The following is a 22119-nucleotide window of genomic DNA, read 5'->3' as shown; positions in this document are numbered from 1 at the left end:
TTGGACATGTCCATCATAGGGCATTGTCCTACTTGTAAACAATAATATTACTTAGGGAATGCCAAAATTGCAGCAACCAGCAAATGAAGTGTATGAGGGGTGTGCACTTGGTAAAATTGCATCGCTTGTCATTCAGTAAACACGGCAAGAATTGGGTCAAGGTAACCAGAGTGTTGCAAATAGTGCATAGTGATGTATGTGGCCCCGTGACTATTCCCATGCATAGAGGAGCAAGGTACTTTGTGACCTTTATAGATGACTTCTCTAGGTTCACATGGCTTTTTCTCGTGAAGGGAAAATCTAAGGTGTTCTATTGGTTTCAGGATTTCAAAGCTATGGCTGAGAACCAAACCAATTCTAGAATTGGAACACCCAACTCAGATAGAGGGGGAGAATACATGTCACATGCATTCCAGGGATTTTTGAAGCAACATGGGATTAAACATCACTTGACATGCCCTTACACACCACAGCATAATCCACTCTCTGAGAGGAATAATCGTACTCTCATGGAGATGACGAGATGCATGCTGAAATTCAAGAGAGTCTCAAAGGCTTTTTGGGGGGAAGCACTTGTGACAGCCACTTACATTCAGAACAGATGCCCTACCAAAGCTTTGGTTAATGTGACTCCATTTGAGGCTTTGTATGGCTTTAAGCCAAACGTTAGTCATTTCAGAGTTTTTGGCTCAGTGGCATATGCTTTGGTTCCAGATGCACATCGGACAAAGCTTGATGACAAGAGTGTCAAATGCATTTTCGTGGAGTATAGCACTGAAAGCAGGGGATTTAGGCTTTATAATCCCACTACCAGGAAGGTAATAATCAGCAAAGATGTTCTCTTTGCTGAGAATGAGTGCATGCAGCCCGCTAATGCAGACTTGCCACCATACGATGACACCCCTTTGGACATCATCCAGTTTGAGGATGATGAGATGGAGTCTCTTGATGCTTCCCCTTCTACTTCTCATAGTTCAAATGGCTTGCCACATGTTGAGGATGGCTCTCCCTCAAATGTTTCAAATTTGCAGCCAATTATTGAGAATAGATTGCCTCATGTTTGGAAACATTATCAACGTCGTGAGGCCACTAAAGATGTTGATGCAGCCCCGAGTGGTATAGTAGAGAAATCTATTCCACGTTGGGCAAGATTGACCATTCAAGATGCTAAGAATCAGCCTACCTTAGGAAAAACCAAGGCCAGCACTCAGAAAAATAAAAAAAAGGTCAATTTTGCTTTGATGACCTTAGTGATGGAAGCTGAAAATGAGCCTCAGAGCTTCAAGGATGGTCAGCATAATCCGGCAAGGCAGAAAGCTATGGAATCTAAGATTAAATCCATTGAGAAGAATGTCACATGGGACTTGGTTGATGCGCCCATTGGGAAAAATGTGGTAGGCACGAAATGGATTTACAAGGTGAAATACCATTCAGATGGCACAATTGAGAAATACAAAGCCCGTTTGGTTGCCAAGGGGTATGCACAAGATGAGGGGATAGATTATGAGGAGACTTTTGCTTCATTGGCCAAGATGACCACCATTCATTATGTCATCTCTCTTGCTTCATTTTATGGTTGGTCAGTGTACCACATGGATGTCAAGACCGCTTTCCTCAATAAAGATCTTAAAGAGGAGGTCTATGTACATCAGCCCCAAGGTTTTGAGGTGAAGGGACAAGAGCACAAGGTATGCAAGCTCAGGAAGGCTCTATATGGGTTGAAGCAAGCACCTCATACGTGGTATCAGAAGATACATCAGTTTTTGATGTCACAGGGCTTCGTAAACACTCATACAGAGCCAAATCTATATGTTCTGCAGCAAAAATCAGAATTGGTCATGTTGGTACTATATGTGGATGACATCATACTCACTAGCACTAATTTGCAGCAAATTACAGCAGTGCAGTCCGCTTTATGTCACAACTTTGACATGACAGATTTGGGCCTGTTGCATTATTGTCTTGGCATTGAGTTTTGGCAGACCCATGATGGGATTTTTATGTCACAGACAAAGTATTCGAAGGGGTTGTTGTAGAAATTTAAGATGAAGAACTGTAAGCCTGTGGCTACTCCATTGGGAAAGGGACTCAAGCTGAGTAAGCATGATGCTACTGAAAAGTTTGATGGCACTTTGTACACGCGGTTGGTTGGCAGTTTGATATATCTATGCTCCACACGGCCTGATATTGCCTACGCCACAGGGCTTTTGAGCCAGTTCATGCATTGTCCCACAATCACACATTGGAATGCAGCAAAGAGGATTCTCAGATATGTCCATGGCACTCTCTCTCTTGGCTTGCATTATGCTTCAGATTGTGATCTAGAGCTGAGTGGTTTCACCGACTCAGATTGGTCAGGGGACATTGACGACAGATGGTCCACTACTGGCTATTGCTTCTCATTGGTTTCAGCTTGTATCTCATGGCTCAGTAAGAAGCAAGAGCGAGTCTCTCTTTCCTCCAGTGAAGCAGAATACAAAGCTACAAATTCAGCCACTTCGGAGTTAATGTGGTTAAGGAAGCTATTGCATGACTTGCATCATGCACAGGATGGCAAAGCAAACTCTATCTTCTGTGACAGCCACAGTTGCATTGCCATAGCCAACAATCATGTGTTTCATGCTCGCATGAAAAACATTGAAAATCATTATCATTATGTACGGGATTGTATTTTTGATGGCTTCACTGATCTCATCTATTGTCCATTGGAGGACAATGTGGCGGATATCTTCACCAAAGCCCTGTCAACAGATCTTTTCTTACGACATCAACATGGCTTGGGGATCAGAGACATTCTCACAATGTCAAGGGGGGTTATGAAGTGATTCACAATGACATTGTTTTCATGTACTCCCATAGGTTGCAAATCCATCTGGATGAATTTGTGTAACCATAGTACCTAATGATGCAAAATGGGATACCCACAAGCTGCAAATGTACTTGCGAAAAAAACTGCAAGTCCCAAAAGTGCAACTGGCTGCAAATGTGCCTCCAAATCCCAAACTAATGCTTGCTGCAAATGCGAAGTACAACTAGCTGCTCTGAAATGCCACTGACTGCACAATGCAATCACTGCAAAAATGGCATAAACCAATCATTGCACTCTACTGCAATCTGAAGTGCGATCCCAAACTGAAAATGCACAACCCAAATCTGAAACAGCACACCCACAAGTGCTCAAATGCATCCAACGGAGCTCAAAGGCATCCACAACTGTAAAGTAATTGCAAATGCACCCAACAATGCAGAGTATTTGCAAATGCACCTGAGAGTGCAAGAGTATGGGCTGCAAAAACAGTCCCGAAGCGAAATGCACAGCTCAAAACACTTCCTAAAAGCACACCTTGGCCGACATGATGAGCTGCTGGGCTCAAGTTTGATATTCTGGTTTACTCCTGTAGTGATAGAGATGCTTTGGGTCAGGTGAAGGATGTAACTGTCCTTAATGCTTGGATTCAAGTAGAAGATCGTACAATTTTCTATAGGTTTGCAAGCGGATAAGCCCAGTTGTGGTATTGATTTGGACTTTCCCAACTGCATCTGCTGGCCCGTCTTGCAGCCCTCAGGCTGCCTCTCTCTCTGCTCACTATTCCTTCAACCTCTCCTTTTGTTCTCCTTCCCCCGCCTTCCCTCAGCCTCTTCTTCAAAGAAAGCGTAGACTTCCCAGGATCTCAATCTTGCCTTCTCAATGATCCCCGTATAGTGAAGTGAAGATGTGGTATGATTTGGATACTTTAGGAGATGCAAATTCCAAGAGTCATGAATATGAGTCCCCCTTCCCCCGGCCACAGCTCCTCCTCTCTCCCCGGGGCTGCCTGGCCTGCTCCCTTGCCCCTCCTCTTCCCTCCCGGCCTGCCTTTCCCTCGGCCCCGCCCCTCCTTCCCGGCTCCTCCTCTTCGACCCTCCTCCTCCCTGCCTGCCCTGACCTGCTCCCTCGCCCCTTCTCTTCCCCCCGGCCTGCTCCTCCTTCCTGGCCTACTCCCCCACCCCTTCCACTTCCCTCCCGGCTTGCTCCTCATATGCAATGAAATGTCTGAGAAACATTAGCTCCTTGCATGCAGTAGATAGCCCAATGTTCCACCTATAAAGAGGAAAAGTTAAGAAACCAATAAACACCCTTGGCTGATTAATCAAGTGATCTCAAAGGGAAGGCTCATGCTACCACCGAACAAAATTTGCCACAAGAATGGTTATACAAGATGGAAGTTCATTGAACCCAATACGAGTGGTGCCTTCTTAGAAGTCCCAATCAACTCTGTTGTATGCCTTCTCAAAATTTAGAAGAAGAAAAACCATCTCATTGTGAGTTTTTTGAATATAGTGAGTGACTCCTAGAAAATGAAAATGTTATCCAACCAAAATGCTCTAGTTCTAGACAAACCTAACTGCAAGCAATGAATGATGTCTAAGATGAGAGGCCTCAGTCATACTGCAAGGGCTTTTACCGGAATCTTATAAGGCCATATGAAGAAAACTGATTGGTTTTCGATTACTGAATAAGCGGTATATTGGGGGGGGCGAGCCTATAGCCATATAATATTAGATCAGGAAAATGCACGCTTTGCTTATGTGATGATTCCCTTGGCCTTCCAACAGCACCTCGACTAGGCCACACATGAGCGGTGAGGCGACCACCTCCAACAAAGTATGGCAGGTAGACAGATGTGGGGAGGTAAGAAGAGGAGGCAATTAAAGAGCAGTAGTAGTGATATGGTGGAGAAATGAAGGCTTGGTACTAATTCTGTAAGAACATGGTGACTGAGAAACTATTCTCTGTAGCTTACCAGTTCTATATTTGCTTGTGTTGGATGCTTGGATGCAGCATTATCACAGTTTAGTTTTTTCCTTGCCAAATTACTTCCATCCATGAGCATTTAAGAGACATAGTGGCTAAATCCTTTGCTTGCAAAACCAACAAAGCAGCAAATGTGGGTTGAAGGGCCAAAGGGCTAGGGAAAGTGCTGAGCACAGCATTTGGGAAGGAGATTCTTTGGAGCATGCAGAAGTGCAGCCTGGATAAAGCACTGGGGAAACCAACAGAGGAACTTTTCCAACCTGCTGTGCCCAAGGAAGGAATCCACGTCATAAATAAAGCTCATATCATACATCTGTGAGTATTCCCAACCTGTGGTGCCTTTGGGTCTGCTGCACTAGGGAAACAAACAGAGCAACATCTCCACAACGTTTTGCTGAAGGAAGGAGTCAACATAAATAAAGCTCTTATCATACATCTGTGGGTATTACCAACCTGTGGTGTCTTTGGTCTGCTGCAACCAGTCAATTTGAGGACTATATGAAGGGATGACTTCTATTTCTGGACATTAGGTTGAGATGCATAAGAATGTTAAATTTAATCACCAAGTCATGCAATATGTATCATTCTTAGTCTCTATCAGATCAATGCATATGCAAACCTTCCCATTCTCTGTTCTCTTCTCTCCATAATATTGCATTGCCTCCTCTGGATCTGAACATTCTTTAGAGTATATCAGGTAAGCACAAATCATTAATCCAGTTCTACCCTGTGAAACCATGAAAACGCACTGCATCAATAAAACCATATTCTCAAAAATACAAACTGAATGAAATATAGCTATTTCTTATAGATTGATTATATAGTTGCACAATTCACTGACTTGTTGATACCTACAGCCAAGAAGACTGTTATATCTTTCTATAATTTTAAAACTTGTGATGATAAAATCTTTCTGTCTTATCCTACTTGGCTTTTCACAACTCGAAGATCATCCTCATTGATAAGGATCTTTTTTGTGTGTTATGATCAAAATGGCTAGAGGAAGTTAGACAGTATTCCGAGATGAAAGGTTACCTTGCCTGCTTTGCAGTGAACAACTATGATGTTATTTGGGTCTGCTCCAAGCCAACCATGCTGCAGAAATTAAAAAAGGGGTTACCATGTTAGAAGGACTCCATGCATAGATTCTAAGTCTTGAAAAACAAACCTTGGTTGTGTATAAGCACTCTGCCTAGATGCCTTGCATCCATGCAATCACTATCCATTATGGTGGAAAGTGATAGGTAAATAATATCCGGATAGTATTTTAGCAGTCTTTTATGCGTAGTTAGTGCTTACAAATACGAATGGTCATCACTGTCAGGAGTACCTCTTCAATCCCACACTTGGAAATGTATGAGAGCCAGAATGAGATGTTCTGGAGAGAAGAGTTGTAGAGACAGATTTTGCTCTAGCTGTAAGCATTTTACATTTCCGAATGTCTATTACTTTCCCATATTTGTTGATCTATTCTCTACAGTCCAAGTAGTGTTGTGAGTTTTTGAGTTATGTGGCAATGGTGATTCTCTGCGCAATCCGTAATGTTAGTTCTATATTCAGAATACGGTGTAATGTTGCAGAATGTTTCTGAGTTTTCTATTAGAAGTTCTCTGTTTTGGAAAGATGAGAGAAGTAGAACTGTAAGTCTGCAATACTTTTGCACGTTCCAGATGAACCTCGAAACATTAGCGATCCTATTGTTCATGTACGTTGCCAACTCCAAGACCAAAGTGTTAGGAAATGGATTCAAGTTGAGTCAGTTTTGGTTTGTTCTAGTGAGTCCTAGTCTAAGTTTTAGTCTAGTGTGTCCTATGGATGCCACGTGCCACATTGGGAGTTATCCCATATGCATTGGTACTCATATGTGTGTGTGCGCTCTATATAAGAGCTGTACTTGTCGCTTGTCACATCAATCAAGTATCAAGCCTACAAGCTCTTTGGTCTACATGTGAGTACTTTCATTTTGTTCATTGCTCTTGCTATTTCATTTCCATTTCATTATGTCTCTCTTTGAGTATCATTATCTCTCTCCCTAGCCTACCCTCTCTCTCTCTCTCTCCCTCTCCAGAGCCTCCTTTCCCAACTTTCCATTCTCCATGATCAATTTAGAAGATGAGGGAAGCCCGCAAATAGAAGCCATCCTCTCCTCCATGATTGAGCTCCCTTCCACTCCTTCCCTCACATCACGACATTTTGAGAGTCATCATTCAATTGCTCCTTGTAGCTGCTCCCATGGCTGACATCGACATATCATTCGGGGCATTCTCGCCATATTCTTCACCACATCGAGATGTGCACTCTTATGTGTAGTAGCTACTTGGGGTCATTTACGGGTTCTCTGTCCTTGCTATGCATAAAATGAATGAAATATATTTTTATTTTCTATGATTGGGATCAATAAAGGTTCTCTACCTTGAGCAGTCCCTCTAAAATGAATTTTTGAGGTGTCAATAAAGGTTCTCAGCCTTGGATAGTCCTCCTAAAATGATGTATTGATTTTATATTTGTCATGTGTGGCTCCATGTCCCTCATTAGTCCCTAGAGCCAGGAGGGGGATGTACTGTGGGAGCCATGTATTGGCTTTGATAGGTCTATTTATCACGCCTGGCATGTGAGTTCTAGGATGTTGGTGCATTGGTCTCCTAGACCTTTGAGTTGGTCATGCATCCATGCATGATGAGCCTCTGAGTCATGCTAGGTGAGCCTCTGAGTCTATACCATGCTCACTAGCCTCTAAGCCATGCTCACTTGCCTTTGAGTTAGCATGGGAGCCATGTCTGGTTCTAGACCGTCATTGCACAGTTTGATCGTCATTGTCTTGTTCTATTCTTGGTTCCATTCCAGTAGTCACTCACCTTTCCTCCATGGGGGGGTGTTAGAAAATGGAGTCAAGATGAGTCAGTTTTAGTTGGAGGAGACATCCCGTAGGGGGGACAAAGGAGGCCCAACAGGGAAAGGGAGGGGGGGAGAAACCTGTGGGGGAGGGAGGAGCAGCCCGCTAGGGGGGACGGGAGGGGAAAAAAGGGAGGAGCTCTTAGGGGAGGGAAGAACAGCCCACGAGGAGGAGGAAGGTGGGGAGAGAAAGGGAAGATGGCTGAGAGGGGAGGGGAGGGGCAGAGGATGTTGAGATATCGAGCTCCACTCGCGATATGCCAGGGTGACCGTTGTGTATTTATGTCACCGACTTGTTAGCTGGAGATGCGGTTGGTACACCGCCCACGAATAATAGCTGGATGACAGCTATCCTTATCTACACTAGTTCGTGGCTCAATTAGTACGCCACCTTAGTTAGTTGAGTTTGGTTTGAGACCCACATATAGGGTTCTTCTATTTCTTTGTACTAGAGTTCTTTTGGCTTACACAACTAAGAAGAGAAAAACTGTTTTCAGCCTCCACCTTTGTGTGTACTCCCCCATTGTGCATGTGAGAAAGCCGCAAGTGAGACTCCTTCCCTCTCTCCCACAATCTTCACAGAGGAGAGAGGGGGAGGGGGGAGGGAGTGACTAAATGAGAGAGCTAGAGGCTGAGCCGAGAGCTAGGGAGGGGTAGCAGGGGGAGAGCTGGGGAGGAGCAACAGCTCATTCTCTGAGCCTTCTAGTTTTGAAGTCCCTTGGCCTAAAAATCAGTATGCCAATTGCACAAAGCATTCTCAACTTATTGACTTGAATGGTGTTTTGTAAACAAATCATGCTGCCGTTTTGCACATAGCTACAGATTTTTGTGCCTCCCTTCTGTCAACAAATCCCGACACACCAGCTAGAGATGATGCCAGATATAGGGTGTGGCAGCATGTTTTTACATTAGTGAAACCACACATGACAATTATGCTTGATGCACCTTTTGCCAACCAGGAATTCAAGACTGCACTTCATGCCTTGCATAAGGGTAAGTGCTCACGTTCTCAGATGGGTTATTGCTTTTCGATATATGATTGGGAATCGTTTGATCTTAGCCCTGCAAGGTATATGGGACTGTGGTACTATGCCTGACTCACTCACAGAGGGTCTCATTCATCTCATCCCTAAAAGAGGTTGCAGGAATTTTATCTCCCAATGGAGGCCCATCAATCCCTTGGGAGCTTGTTATAAGGTTTTGGCCAAAGCCACCAGTTTGCGTTTGCAGCCACTTCTTCTAGACCTTATCCATGATATGCAAATGGGCTTCGTGCATGGAAAATGTATATTTGATAACATTTTTTCCTTTTCTCATTGGGCCATACACAGTAGCCAAAGACTTGCCATTCTGCTCCTTGATTTTGAGAAAGGCAGAGTAGATTTTTCTGATTTGAGGCCGTTTCGGGGCCCGTTTTGAAGGCGGAAGTTCTTCGCAGGCACTCAGAAAAAGGCCCTGTTTTTGGCTGTGCGACCACTGCGCGGCTAGTCAGTGGAAAAGTGCCGCAAAAATTGCATCGTATGCCTGTGTGCAGAGATATTGGGAGTTGCAGATTCATGCCTGTTGCCTGTTGATGCAAAATCGTCACTAGGAAGTGACTGTGTGGTGAAATACCACTTTCGTCAGTTTTACAGATCTGCCCGTGTGAGGCAAAAGCTGTGTTTTTTGCAGTGACAGAATATTTTGCAGTGTTCTGTAATGGCATCTGATTCTCTTTCACAGATTGTCACTGAAAAGCTTGACAAGAACAAGTTCCAGGCATGCAAGTTTAGAATGACGAATTTCTTGATGGGAAAAGGCTATTGGGAATTCATTACAGGAAATGAAGAAGAACCTGTTCTTCCTAATGTTCCCAGTCAACAGGAAATGCAGGCATTCAAAGGATGGCATGAGAGAGCCAGGAAAGTTATGTACTGGCTGTCTATCAGTATTTCGGACTCCATGATTGTGCATATTCAGGATGCAAATACGCCAAAGGAGGCATGGGATACTTTGGCAAAAATGTATAGCACAAATACGCAAGCCAGGAAAATGCAACTCAAACAGGAGTTGCACAATGTGCAGAGAGAAAATTTGAGCATAAATGACTACCACATGAAAGTGAAGAAAATTGCAGATGCACTTGCTTCCATTGGGTCGCCAGTGGATGATGACGATTTGGTTTCTGTGACCTTGAATCGTCTAGGAAAGGATTATGCACAATTCCGGACATCCATTGCCGTCCATGAAAAATTTCCAGATTTTGAGGAGTTGATTGCTCTTCTAATTTCTGAAGAGCAGAGAAATGGTGGTGCATCTTCTTCAGCAGGAACTTCAAAAGAAACTGTCTTCTACTCAAATGCTGGCAGAGGTAGAGGCAGAGGCAGAGGCAGAGGTAGAGGAGGCCGATCTGCAGGCCGTGGTAGAAATCAGAATATGCAGCAAACGCAAGAAAACCAGTCCTATGCAGGAGGACGTGGTAACTCTAGAGGCAAGGGGAGCCAAAGAGGTCGTGGTGGATGGCAGAGAGGCCAAAATGCAAACAGCAATATTGAATGCTACTATTGTGGCAAAATGGGTCATATGGCTAAGGACTGCTATAAAAAGCAGAATGACATTATGAATGGAAAATTGCAGCAAGGCAATTATGCATCCTCTAGTAGACAGGGTGATGACAGAAATGAGCATTTGTTTATGGTGCAGCATATGACAAATTCTGTAACAAGTGCAGAAGAAAGCAATGATGTGTGGTATGTTGACTCGGGTGCGTCAAACCACATGACAGGTCACGCTGAATGGATGCAGGATGCAAGAAAAATGGAAAAACCAGGATTTGTGGAGACTGGTGATGATACTACACATCCTATTGTGCAGATTGGCAAAATTCCTTTGTCTATGCAGGATGGGAAAAAGAAATACTTGTCTGATGTATTTCATGTCCCGAACATCACCAAGAACCTGGTTTCTGTTGGTCAAATGGTTGAGCAGGGCTTGCAGGTTAGATTTAATCCTCATGGATGCTTTGTTGAGGATATGAAAAATAACGGTCGCTTGATAGCAAAAGGAAAGAAGAAGGGCAGGATCTTTACGTTGGATGCAGACATGCCTGAATTGAGTGCAGCAATGTTTGCACATGGGACCGGTGTAGTTGCAGATATTGATATCTGGCACAAACGCATTGGTCATGTTAATATACAGCGACTTAAATCAATGCAAGCCCAAAATATTGTTGCAGGATTGCCTAAATTCAAGGTTGCAGAAATGCACAAGGTTTGTGAAGCCTGTCAATTTGGGAAACAAGCAAGGAAACCTTTTCCTAGGCATGTTCAAGAGAGTAAAAAACCATTGGAATTAATCCACTCTAATGTGTGGACTACAAAAGCTGCATCTATTGGAGGCTGTTACTATTTTGTCACATTTATTGATGACTTCAGCAGAAAACTGTGGGTGTATTTTATGAAAAAGAAAAGTGAAGTGTTTGGGCACTTAAAAGCTTTCAAAGCTATGGTTGAAAAAGAAACAGGCCTGCAAATAAAATGCCTAAGGTCAGATGGAGGGGGAGAGTACCTCTCAAATGAGTTTGCAAGGTTCTTGCAGGAGCATGGTATAAAGCAGCAATATTCATGCAGTCATACCCCACAGCAAAATGGAATTGCAGAAAGAAAAAACAGACATATTGGAGAGGTATCTCGGGCTATGCTAAATGAAAAAGATCTACCAGATTATTATTGGGCTGAAGCAGTTGCTACAGCAGTCTATATAATGAACAGGACTCCCACTGCAGCAATACATGGCATGACGCCAGAGGAGATGTATACTGGTAGGAAACCAGATATTTCTCATTTGAAGATTTTTGGTTGCATTGCCTATGTCCATGTGCCAAATGAGTTGAGGTCCAAGTTGGATCCAAAAGCTGAGAAGTGCGTCTTTATTGGTTACTCTCTGCAGCAAAAAGGGTATAGATGCTATAACCCTTCTACACGAAAGTTCACAGTGAGCAGAGATGTTGTTTTTGATGAGATGAGCAGCTGGTATAAACCAGTAAATGTGATCATTGATGTAGATGCACAAAATGGTAATGCTGCACAAAATTCACAGCAACAATCACAAAATATCAGTGGACCTGCAGTGTCCTCTAGCAGTGGTTCACATACTTCGCCATGGACAGGTAGATTGAGATCAGGAGAATCTCCTCAAAGCAATGCAGATAGTGGTACACGGGTATCACAAAAAGGAAAAGAGAAGGTAGATCAGCCCATGTTTGATGTGAATGCACGTCACTCTTGTGTGGATGGTGAATCCAGTGGCTCAGAACAGAGCATTGATGATGAGTTGGGTATTCCTTCTGTTGTTACACCTGGAGTAAGGAAGACCAGGGATGTTTTGAGAGCACCTGGAAGTGAGCCTATTTTGCGCAGGTCTACCAGGGTTAGGTATCCTGTGGATAGGCTGAAATATGATGGATTTACAGCCATTCACTATGCCTATATGGTCAAAGTGATACAGGAACCAGAACCCACTTCTTTTGAGCAAGCCATGGAAAATGAAAAATGGGAGAAAGCCATGGATGAAGAAATGGATGCCTTGGATGCTAATGCTACATGGGAATTGGTGCCTTTGCCTAAAGGCAAGAATGCAATTGGCTGTAAGTGGGTTTATAAGATCAAGCACAATGCAGATGGTTCTGTGAATAGATACAAGGAAAGATTAGTTGTCAAGGGGTATGCACAGACATATGGCATTGATTATGAAGAAACTTTCAGCCCGGTTGCAAGGATGGCAACCATAAGAGCAGCCATTGCTATGGCTACATCAAAGGGATGGTCTTTACATCAGATGGATGTAAAGAATGCCTTCTTGCATGGTGATTTGCAAGAAGAGGTCTTTATGGAGCAGCCAGCAGGTTATGTTCATGCTATTCATCCTGAGTTTGTTTGCAGGTTGAAGAAAGCCTTGTATGGCTTGAAGCAAGCACCTAGAGCATGGTCTGACAAGATAGGGCAGTATCTTGTCACTATTGGCTTTCAGATTTCCAAGGCAGATTACTCACTCTATGTGAGAAAAACAGAGAAAGGGATTATGCTGCTGGTCATTTATGTTGATGATTTGATCATCACAGGTGATAGTGATGAAGATATCCTTCATGTGAAAATGCTACTAGGCAGAAGTTTAAGATGAAGGATTTGGGAGAGTTGTGTTATTTCTTGGGCATTGAGGTGATTAGATCACCAAGTGGGATACAGCTCTTGCAGAGGCAGTATGGATTGGACATGCTGTCCAAATATGGGATGACAGGCTGTAAGCCTATTTCAGTTCCTTTGGAGCAGAATGTGAAGCTGAGCGCAGATGCAGGTGAGCTTTTGGAGGACCCTACTATGTACAGACGCATAGTAGGAAGTTTGATTTACATGACTATTACCAGGCCAGATTTGAGCTATGCTGTTGGGTTGGTAAGTCAGTTTATGCAGGCTCCAAGGAAACCGCATTTGGATGCGGCTAGACGCATACTCAGGTATGTGAAGTCCACATTGCAGTATGGACTATTTTATGAGGCTGGGGTCCAGATACAGTTGCTGATTGGGCTGGTAGTATTTCTGATAGACGATCTACCAGTGGATATGTGTTCTCTTTTGGGAGTACTGCAGTCACTTGGAGCAGCAAGAAACAGCCTACAGTTGCCTTGTCGAGCACAGAGGCTGAGTACAGGGGTGCAGCAATGGCTGCATGTGAGGTAGCTTGGTTGCATAAGCTACTCTATGATATGCATCAGTCTACAGATGGGCCAGTTGTCATTTATTGTGACAACATGAGCAGCATACACTTGGCAAAGAACCCAGTCTTTCATGCCAGAACAAAGCACATTGAGGTGCATTATCACTATGTGCGGGAGAAGGTTTTACTAGGTCTTATTGATCTAGTTTATGTCAGCACAGAGGATCAGGTAGCTGACATATTCACGAAAGCATTGGGCGTAGAGAAGCTGCGCAAGTTCAGAGACCTGCTTGGTGTGCAGGAATTGGGATTGAGCTCGAGGGGGAGTGTTGAGATATCGAGCTCCACTCGCGATATGCCAAGGTGACCGTTGTGTATTTATGTCACCGACTTGTTAGCTGGAGATGCGGTTGGTACACCGCCCACGAATAATAGCTAGATGACAGCTATCCTTATCTACACTAGTTCGTGGCTCAGTTAGTATGCCACCTTAGTTAGTTGAGTTTGGTTTGAGACCCACATATAGGGTTCTTCTATTTCTTTGTACTAGAGTTCTTTTGGCTTACACAACTAAGAAGAGAAAAACTGTTTTCAGCCTCCACCTTTGTGTGTACTCCCCCATTGTGCATGTGAGAAAGCCGCAAGTGAGACTCCTTCCCTCTCTCCCACAATCTTCACAGAGGAGAGAGGGGGAGGGGGGAGGGAGTGACTAAATGAGAGAGCTAGAGGCTGAGCGGAGAGCTAGGGAGGGGTAGCAGGGGGAGAGCTGGGAAGGAGCAACAGCTCATTCTCTGAGCCTTCTAGTTTTGAAGTCCCTTGGCCTAAAAATCAGTATGCCAATTGCACAAAGCATTCTCAACTTATTGACTTGAATGGTGTTTTGTAAACAAATCATCCTGCCGTTTTGCACATAGCTACAGATTTTTATGCCTCCCTTCTGTCAACAAATCCCGACACACCAGCTAGAGATGATGCCAGATATAGGGTGTGGCAGCATGTTTTTACATTAGTGAAACCACACATGACAATTATGCTTGATGCACCTTTTGCCAACCAGGAATTTAAGACTGCACTTCATGCCTTGCATAAGGGTAAGTGCTCAGGTTCTCAGATGGGTTATTGCTTTTCGATATATGATTGGGGATCGTTTGATCTTAGCCCTGCAAGGTATATGGGACTGTGGTACTATGCCTGACTCACTCACAGAGGGTCTCATTCATCTCATCCCTAAAAGAGGTTGCAGGAATTTTATCTCCCAATGGAGGCCCATCAATCCCTTGGGAGCTTGTTATAAGGTTTTGGCCAAAGCCACTAGTTTGCGTTTGCAGCCACTTCTTCTAGACCTTATCCATGATATGCAAATGGGCTTCGTGCATGGAAAATGTATATTTGATAACATTTTTTCCTTTTCTCATTGGGCCATACACAGTAGCCAAAGACTTGCCATTCTGCTCCTTGATTTTGAGAAAGGCAGAGTAGATTGGGTTTTTTTAGAGGGTACCCTTCTACGGTTTGGATTCTCAAATTCATCGATTAGAGGTGTCTCCTCATTGTACAAAAATCAGCCCATAGCCAAGTGCTCATTACAGGAGTAAAGAGGGAGAGGTTTCAGATTTCAAGCCCTCTTGAACCTTTTTTTTGACTTATTTGTTGTGCTAAAGCGATGAGCTTGTTTTTGAGAGCTTAGGCATATGTTGTTGGTGTCATGAGGAGATTTTGGATAGTCAGTTGTTTGATGATATTGCTATTTTCTGCATGCCACTCCACTTAATCTTACCTCATTCAGGGCAGCCTTGGATTTATTCTATTGGGCAGCAAGTGCACATATTAATTGGAATAAAAGCAATGGCTTTGGATTAGTGACCAGGACACTCCAAATTGGGGGACCGATTTTGGATTCACTTGGATTCAAAGGGGTGCACTACTAGATATTTGGGCTACCAACTCAGTGTGGGTGTCTCTCCCTCACAACAGTTTGCCTTGTGTTAGAGAGTATCAGGAGGAAACTCCTCTTTTGAAGTTCAGCTAAGCTTGAACTCCGCCTCTAGGGTGGTAGAGTGGTGGTCAACAAGGTACTGCTGGCCACGGCTTGGTTTGTATGCTCTTGTTGGTTCCACTCCAAGGATTGCATCACTCAAATCAAATGGCCGATAAGGAATTTTCTTTGGACTGGTCTAGATAATTTTGCAAACACCAAAGCTAGGGTAATCCTCATCCTTCCCACACGAGAAGAAGGCCTTAATATCATAGACCCAGACTTGAAGAGTAGAGCCTTACTATGCAAGATGGTGGTCTGAGGTCTTATGCCAGGACAAGAATCTTGGAATGAATTTTTCATTTGATGCATACAGTCTTTGTTCTTCTTCCACAAGTGGAGATTGGTTGGATAGTACCAAGTGGTTATTTAGCTCAAGCCGTCTCAAGGCTGCTATCCCCCTACCTCTCAAGAAGAGATTGATAGGCAGCTAAAAACTAGGCCTTCTTTTCTAAGGCTACTTTTACAAAAAGCTGAGCTTTTTTGCTTTTAGCCCACCTTGGGGCAGTTTTTTCTATGTTGTTAGAATCCCATGGGGCCCTCCTTAAAGGCCCCACCTTCTTGGTGGGACCTACTTTTTGGCACTTGCTCTATGAGCCTTTTTGCACTCTTCCAAGTCCTACAAAATCACCAACACTCTAACCCATTAAAGATTAGCGAAATGCATGCATTCCCAATTCTTGGACTAATCCTAGTCCCTTGTGCCCACGGTTCTCTTTTACCAATGCAAATCAAAAGTAAAAACAATAAAACTTATTCTAGTTAACAAAGTCAACTTTTTTTGATCGTAGTCAATCTAATAAAGACTCCTCTTCCCTACTATGTTTGTGTTTCACAGCTTACTAACTCAGACGGGGTTTTACAGACTAATCCTAGTGCCGTCATGCACATAGCTACATATTTTTATACCTCCTTTTGACAGCAAATCCTGTCACATAGGCCAAAGATGATGCCAGATATGTTGAATAGCAGTGTATTCCTATGTTGGTGTAACCAAATATGCGGGCCTCACTAGATGCACCTTTCACCAAAATAGAGTGCAGGACTGTACTTCTTGCCCTTCATACGGACAAGTATCCGTTCGGATGGGCTTAACCCCTCTTTTTTCATGGCTTTTTGGGATATGATTGGGGATCACATTACCTCAGCCTTGCAGGGTGTTTGGGACTCTAGTGAGATGCCGGAATCACTTATAGATAGTCTCATTCATCTTATTCCAAAAAGGGGCAGCAGGAACCTAGTGTCTAAGTGGGCACTTGCTACAAAGTCCTGGTGAAAGCGACAACCCACGCTTGTAGACCATGCTTCCAGATCTTATAAATGATACTCAGACGGGCTTCATTCATGGAAGGAGCATATTTGATAGTATTTTCTCATTTTAGCAAGCTTCTGAGTGATGCAGACCATGACCATTCTACTTGTGGATTTTGACAAAGCTTATGACAAGGTAGATTGGGGTTTTTTGGAAGGTACCCTTCTTCGCATTGGATTTTCACATGCATGGATTAGAGGGATATCCTCCTTCTATAGATCAGCCCGCAGCCACGTGTTTATTGGTGGGGTAAGAGGGAAGAGGTTTCAGATTTCCAGATCAGTCCACCAAGGATATCTCTGGGCTAGGACTTCCCCTCAAACGGTATGAAGAACTTCTGGATAGTGAGCTCGCATATGATACTTTGTTTTTTTGGATGCCACAACACATACACTCACTTCTTTCAAGACAGACTTGAATATATTTTGCACTACTGCAAGGGAACACATCAATTGGGATAAATCCGATGGCTTTTGGATTAGTCACGAGGACACCCCTGATTGGGGGAATAACATTGGTTTCACTTGGATTCAGCGGGGTGTTCCTGTCAGGTATTTGGGATGCAAGGTCGGCATGGGTATCTCTCCATCACAACAGTTTGAGCCAGTGTTGGAGATATAAGGGGAAAACTCCTCTTTGGAGTTCAGCCAAGCTTAATCTTGCATCCAGGGTTGTGGTAGTCAATCAGAGTTTGTTGGCCATACTTGGTTTATTTGTTCTTGCTGGTGCTGTTCTAGTGAGTGTATCACTCAGTTCGAGAGACCTGTAAGGAATTTTCTATGGAGTGGGCTTGATGGCACAACAAATTTCATAGCTAGGGTGGCTTGGGAGACATTGATCCTGCCCACACATAAAGGCGGGCTTAACATCATAGATCTGGATTTACAATGCAAGGTCTTGCTCTGCAAGATGGTGGTGATTGCTCTGCAAGATGGTGGTGAGAGGACTTATGCCAAGACAAGAGCCATGGAAGAATTTCTTTAGGTGCAGCATGATGTCTTGTACACCAACTTCGGGAGGAGACTAGAGTTAAAGTACTAGATGGATTTTCACGTCAGCTTGCCTTAGGTCTCCCTCGTCCCCTCTTATGGCTCCTATCCTGAAGACTTGGGCTAGCTTCAGGAGTACTCTTCAGAGAGTCTCCCCTTCCTCTTGTGAAGAGATAAATAGTCATCCTGTCATGTGGAACGACAACATACTTGATGATCATGGCAGACCACTTGGTGACTCACACTATATGTAGTAGTCCAAGTTTGAGAGGGGTCCCACCTCCACAGTGGGGTCCTAGAAAGCTTTCAAAAAGCTTCCAGAGGAGCGTAAGGACCAATTAGTAAGCCATCTCAGAGGGAGCGCAGGCAGAATTCAGTAGAATGATGAAGCCATTCCAGTGGATTGGATGGAAACATATGATATGCTAATTTCGTATTCCACTTGGATGGGTGCATTCACTGGAGTAGGAATTCCTCCACAGGTTATTGTGGTCTGTGGAGCAGATGAGGATGCCCTGGTCTTTGATGTCGGCAGGCTGTCCAGATTGACTGATGATGTTTTATTACACATTCCATTTCAGCCGGTTAGGATTGTTGGATTGGTGAAGCATGGTTCAGACACAGAGTGGTACTTAGACCCTCACCCACATCTTGTTACCTAGGGACTATGGAGATTGTGGCTTTATCGAGGTGTTCCCATAAAGTACTTGCAATGGGATCCCGGGAATGGGAATGGATTGATGAAGGGCACCAAGAGAAGAGCCTTCCCTTATTTTGTTACACTTTTAGTAATGCCAAGAAATTGAAGTTGAGCTGTAGAGGTTGGAGGCCCTATAGAGCACCCCATTGGGAGTGTTATGAGATTTCCGCTAGCATACAGAAGAATTTCTAGAGGAGACTTTGGAAATCTCGCAGGAATATAAAAATTACTCTATTCTTTTGGCTTTCTATTCATGGCGAGATTCTTGTTAACCTTTGGAGGTTTAGGTTTGGAGCTGACCCTACTTGTTCTCGCTACCTCTCTACTATGGATATTGCCTTTGGGATTGCAGACAGGCCAGGATAATTTGGAAGGGGACAGCTAAGATTCTCAGTATCTTTATCCGTCGCCCCTTCTTCATGACTTGGGGTTCAATTGCTTGGCTCTCTCTTTCAAGGCCCTAGGTCTTCTATGAGAGACATGACTCACCTTGGGCTTTACCAATTCGTCGCCATTTAGTTGGGCCATGCCTCTTTGGATGATGTTTTGGCCTCACCTTTCAAAGCTGTATATGTGTTTGTGGACTCTTCTTGGGAGATACTGGCGAGTATTACAACATGGCATATTGTACGCTTGGCACTCAATGCTTGATAAATTAGAGGGTGAAACCCTTTTAGATAGGTATAGGAGGACCTTTCTTTGGTTGGCAAACCTAGTTGGTATGGGTAGCTCTATGGAGTTGGTACTTACAGGTGATATTGATTATGAGACTTCTCAAGGAGGACCAGAGGCATTTGTAGATAGGAGTACTATTGTACCTTGGTGGACTCAGGGCTTGAACCTGAGAGAAGATCACTTCGATAGAGACAACCTCGAGTAATTTCAGGGTTTCTAGATGTATGTTGGGGGATCATGCAAGTCACATCACGGGTTGACTATAGACCCAGGGGACTTGGTACTTTTCAGGTCCTGGTTGGTTCCAAAAATTTAGAGGGGGATACTCATAGATCATACGTGAGTTCTATGGTCTATCAGCAAGCATGTTCATGATGACATTCGACAGTCCCATTGGAGGCTTGTATTGTAGGCGTACCTGTGCACTGCTTGGTCTTGAGTTACAAGGAGCTCAACATGGAGGTAAACAATATGTTGGTATGGTGACTTGATCTCAACACACTTCTCAAACATAATCCTAACATCCTCCGAAAGAGAGCAAAGGGATTATAGATACCTTGGGGTCATTGAGGGCCCGTAGTGTAAGAATGAGAGGGGGTGTTGGAAATTATGGTTCACGTGTCCTAAAAATCGTCCCTTAACTTCCTTGTAGAGTACTTGCTCATGCTCATTGTGTGCACAGAGTGGCAATTTCAGCTACGGCTGCAGAAAGTAGCATGGGAGGCTTTCAACATTAGTACAGGGACCAGCATAGAAGGCTAGCATGAGTTTTTTTATCATAAATGATAGCGGTACAATGGCTATTGGAATTTCTGGTTCTATGTGTCTCAAAGGGATCCACTTTTAAAAATAGAAGATTATGAAAAAGCTAAGCAAGAAAATCTTTTCTTCAATGCAAAGACCATTTTGCTTGGAACTACCAAAAAATCAAAAAATAGAAGCTAAAGACCCAAATAAACGTTTAAAAAAAAAGTACACGCAATGCAAGTGTTGCCGCTTAAAGGTATTGAAAATATATATAAGAAGAGGTTTATCATGAGGATAGCACCCCCGTATGTTGCTTGGCAATGTGACAACCCACTTTGGAGCCACTTGAAATCATGAGGATGCATGGAAATATCGAAAGGGCAAAAAGTAAGAATAATGGTCAATGATTGTGCCAAACATAAATTTCTTAAACTACTTGCATCCATGTTCACTCAACATGCCTTACCCTTATTATATCTATACTCTCATGGAATAGAAAAACTGATTGTTTCTCTTGTACAATGCAAGAATTTTGAAGCAGCCATAAAGATTGCATTTTTCAGATGCAATCACATCAGCTAACAGTTCCGTTCAGAAGACGAAAGTGCACATGGAGAGAAAATATTCAACCAACATAATTGTCTAGTTGCATGAAAACCCAGATTTCTCTCCTTAACCAACATTATTGTCTAGTCGCATGAAAACCCAGAATTGTGATTTTTATAAAATATAGCAACAGCAGATAGAACCATACCGCCTGTTCACAAAAATAAAATATGGTTTCTGTAGGAGCAGGATTGTGATCAGAAAATGGTATCCACTCCACTGCACAAGCAAAAAAAAAATTTGGGATGTAGTCTCCTTGTAGGACCCCTTTATATCTGGATCTAGGTCCAAATACTATTTACAACTTCTAGAACAAATGTTTCTATACAAACAACAGAAGGGACACTTGTAGAGAACAAGACTTTGCAAGGCATTTGTGCATTTCAAAGATGGTAACATACTGCAACATACCACAATTTCAAAGGTCTAAGAGATTTTTTACTTGTGATATGGACCTCAAGATGCTTTGCCATCAATTTTGTTCAAATTAAGCAAATCAGCTCATTTCAGCACTCTCCGATGCTTGTTTATACAAATGTTAAGACTTAAGCATACCATTGCCACCAAGTTTTGCTGGGTCATAAGTTCTTTCTGCACATCTGCCATACAAGCATATGACCCACTGAAAAAGTTTAGGAACTTTTCAAACAAAAACATGCATTCCTAAACAAAAACAGTGATTCCTTCCCTTGCTGCCCCTAAATGGACCAGAATATCTCCCCCTCCTCCCTCCCTTTTCTTTTGATTTCCTTGCTGTCCCTTCCTTCTTCTCTTGTCATCTCATCACAGCCCCCTCTTGCCGTGTCAATCTCACTGAGCATAGCTTTTGTATTGTGTTCTTGGACAGAAATATATTTTGTTCGTGTTCTACATCTCTCTTTTGAGCATTGTCTATTTATCGACAGCACATCTATTGGAGTACACAGTAAGGGTAACAAGTTTGGATCTGAATCTACCATTGTGTGAGTTTCTAGGCTCCATAACTCTTATCTTTGGAGTTAGCTTCCACTATGCATACCCTCTGTTGTATTCTCTCACGTGGTATTAGAGCCTCGACGACACTTCACAAGTGGTGGGAGATCGAAGGCAAGGACCGTGGAAAAGGAGGACCTTGATTCATGCTTGTGGAAACCAGCTTCTATGTCTGAAGGACCCGTGCCCTTGCAAAGAGGGTTTCTCAGATTCAAGCAAGTGTATGAAACCTCTATCTCTTTCATTTTTTTATCATGCTGCACGATATCCGATGCTGAACTTTGGGGGAACTGGTAAGTTGGATGGGACAAATTACCCTTTGTGGAAGATGAATGTTCGCAGCCACTTGGTGGTGAGATCGATTTGGGAGATTGCGATGGGAATGGAGCTAACGCCTCAGCCCATTGTGACTTGGCCACCACAAATGCAACTAAGGTTACAATACCGGATCCTGTAGCATTGAGACACTGGGTGACGCGACTGCAAATGCATTGGCCATTATTATTGGCATCACTGCAAATTCGATGCTCCCACACATTCAATTGGAGACACTTCCTTTGCCGTCTGGACTATATTAAAGCATATGTACAAGGTATAATGATGCAAGGATTCTCGACCTAGAAACGGAGTTGTGGCATGAACATGGAAGAGGGGATGTAGTACAGGATCACATCATCAAGTTTATCTTGGTGCGGGATCAACTCA

The 22119-nt window shown here is 43.4% G+C and overlaps 1 protein-coding gene across 3 annotated transcripts in view; it reads right to left on the bottom strand.

The window, feature by feature from the left end:
• The window catches only part of LOC147901804 (uncharacterized), an 89601-nt gene that overhangs the window by 54398 nt on the left and 13084 nt on the right, over positions 1-22119 (bottom strand). For all 3 annotated transcript variants that reach the window (XM_087374790.1, XM_087374791.1, XM_087374789.1), the window contains exons 3-6: positions 20998-21041; positions 20591-20661; positions 5831-5890; positions 5415-5522 (exon numbers count right to left, since the gene is read on the bottom strand). In XM_087374790.1, coding sequence (XP_087230916.1) covers positions 5415-5522; positions 5831-5890; positions 20591-20661; positions 20998-21041 — 283 coding nt within the window. The remainder of the gene's footprint in view (positions 1-5414; positions 5523-5830; positions 5891-20590; positions 20662-20997; positions 21042-22119) is intronic.

The sequence above is a fragment of the Dipteris shenzhenensis genome, chromosome 5 (genome assembly GCF_047967505.1).
Source record: "Dipteris shenzhenensis isolate YYH24624 ecotype China chromosome 5, Dip_SZ_1.0, whole genome shotgun sequence".
In the NCBI taxonomy this organism is placed as follows: Eukaryota; Viridiplantae; Streptophyta; class Polypodiopsida; order Gleicheniales; family Dipteridaceae; genus Dipteris; species Dipteris shenzhenensis.
The sequence above is the reverse complement of the archived record's forward strand: the minus strand, read 5'-3'. Positions and strand labels throughout refer to the sequence as shown.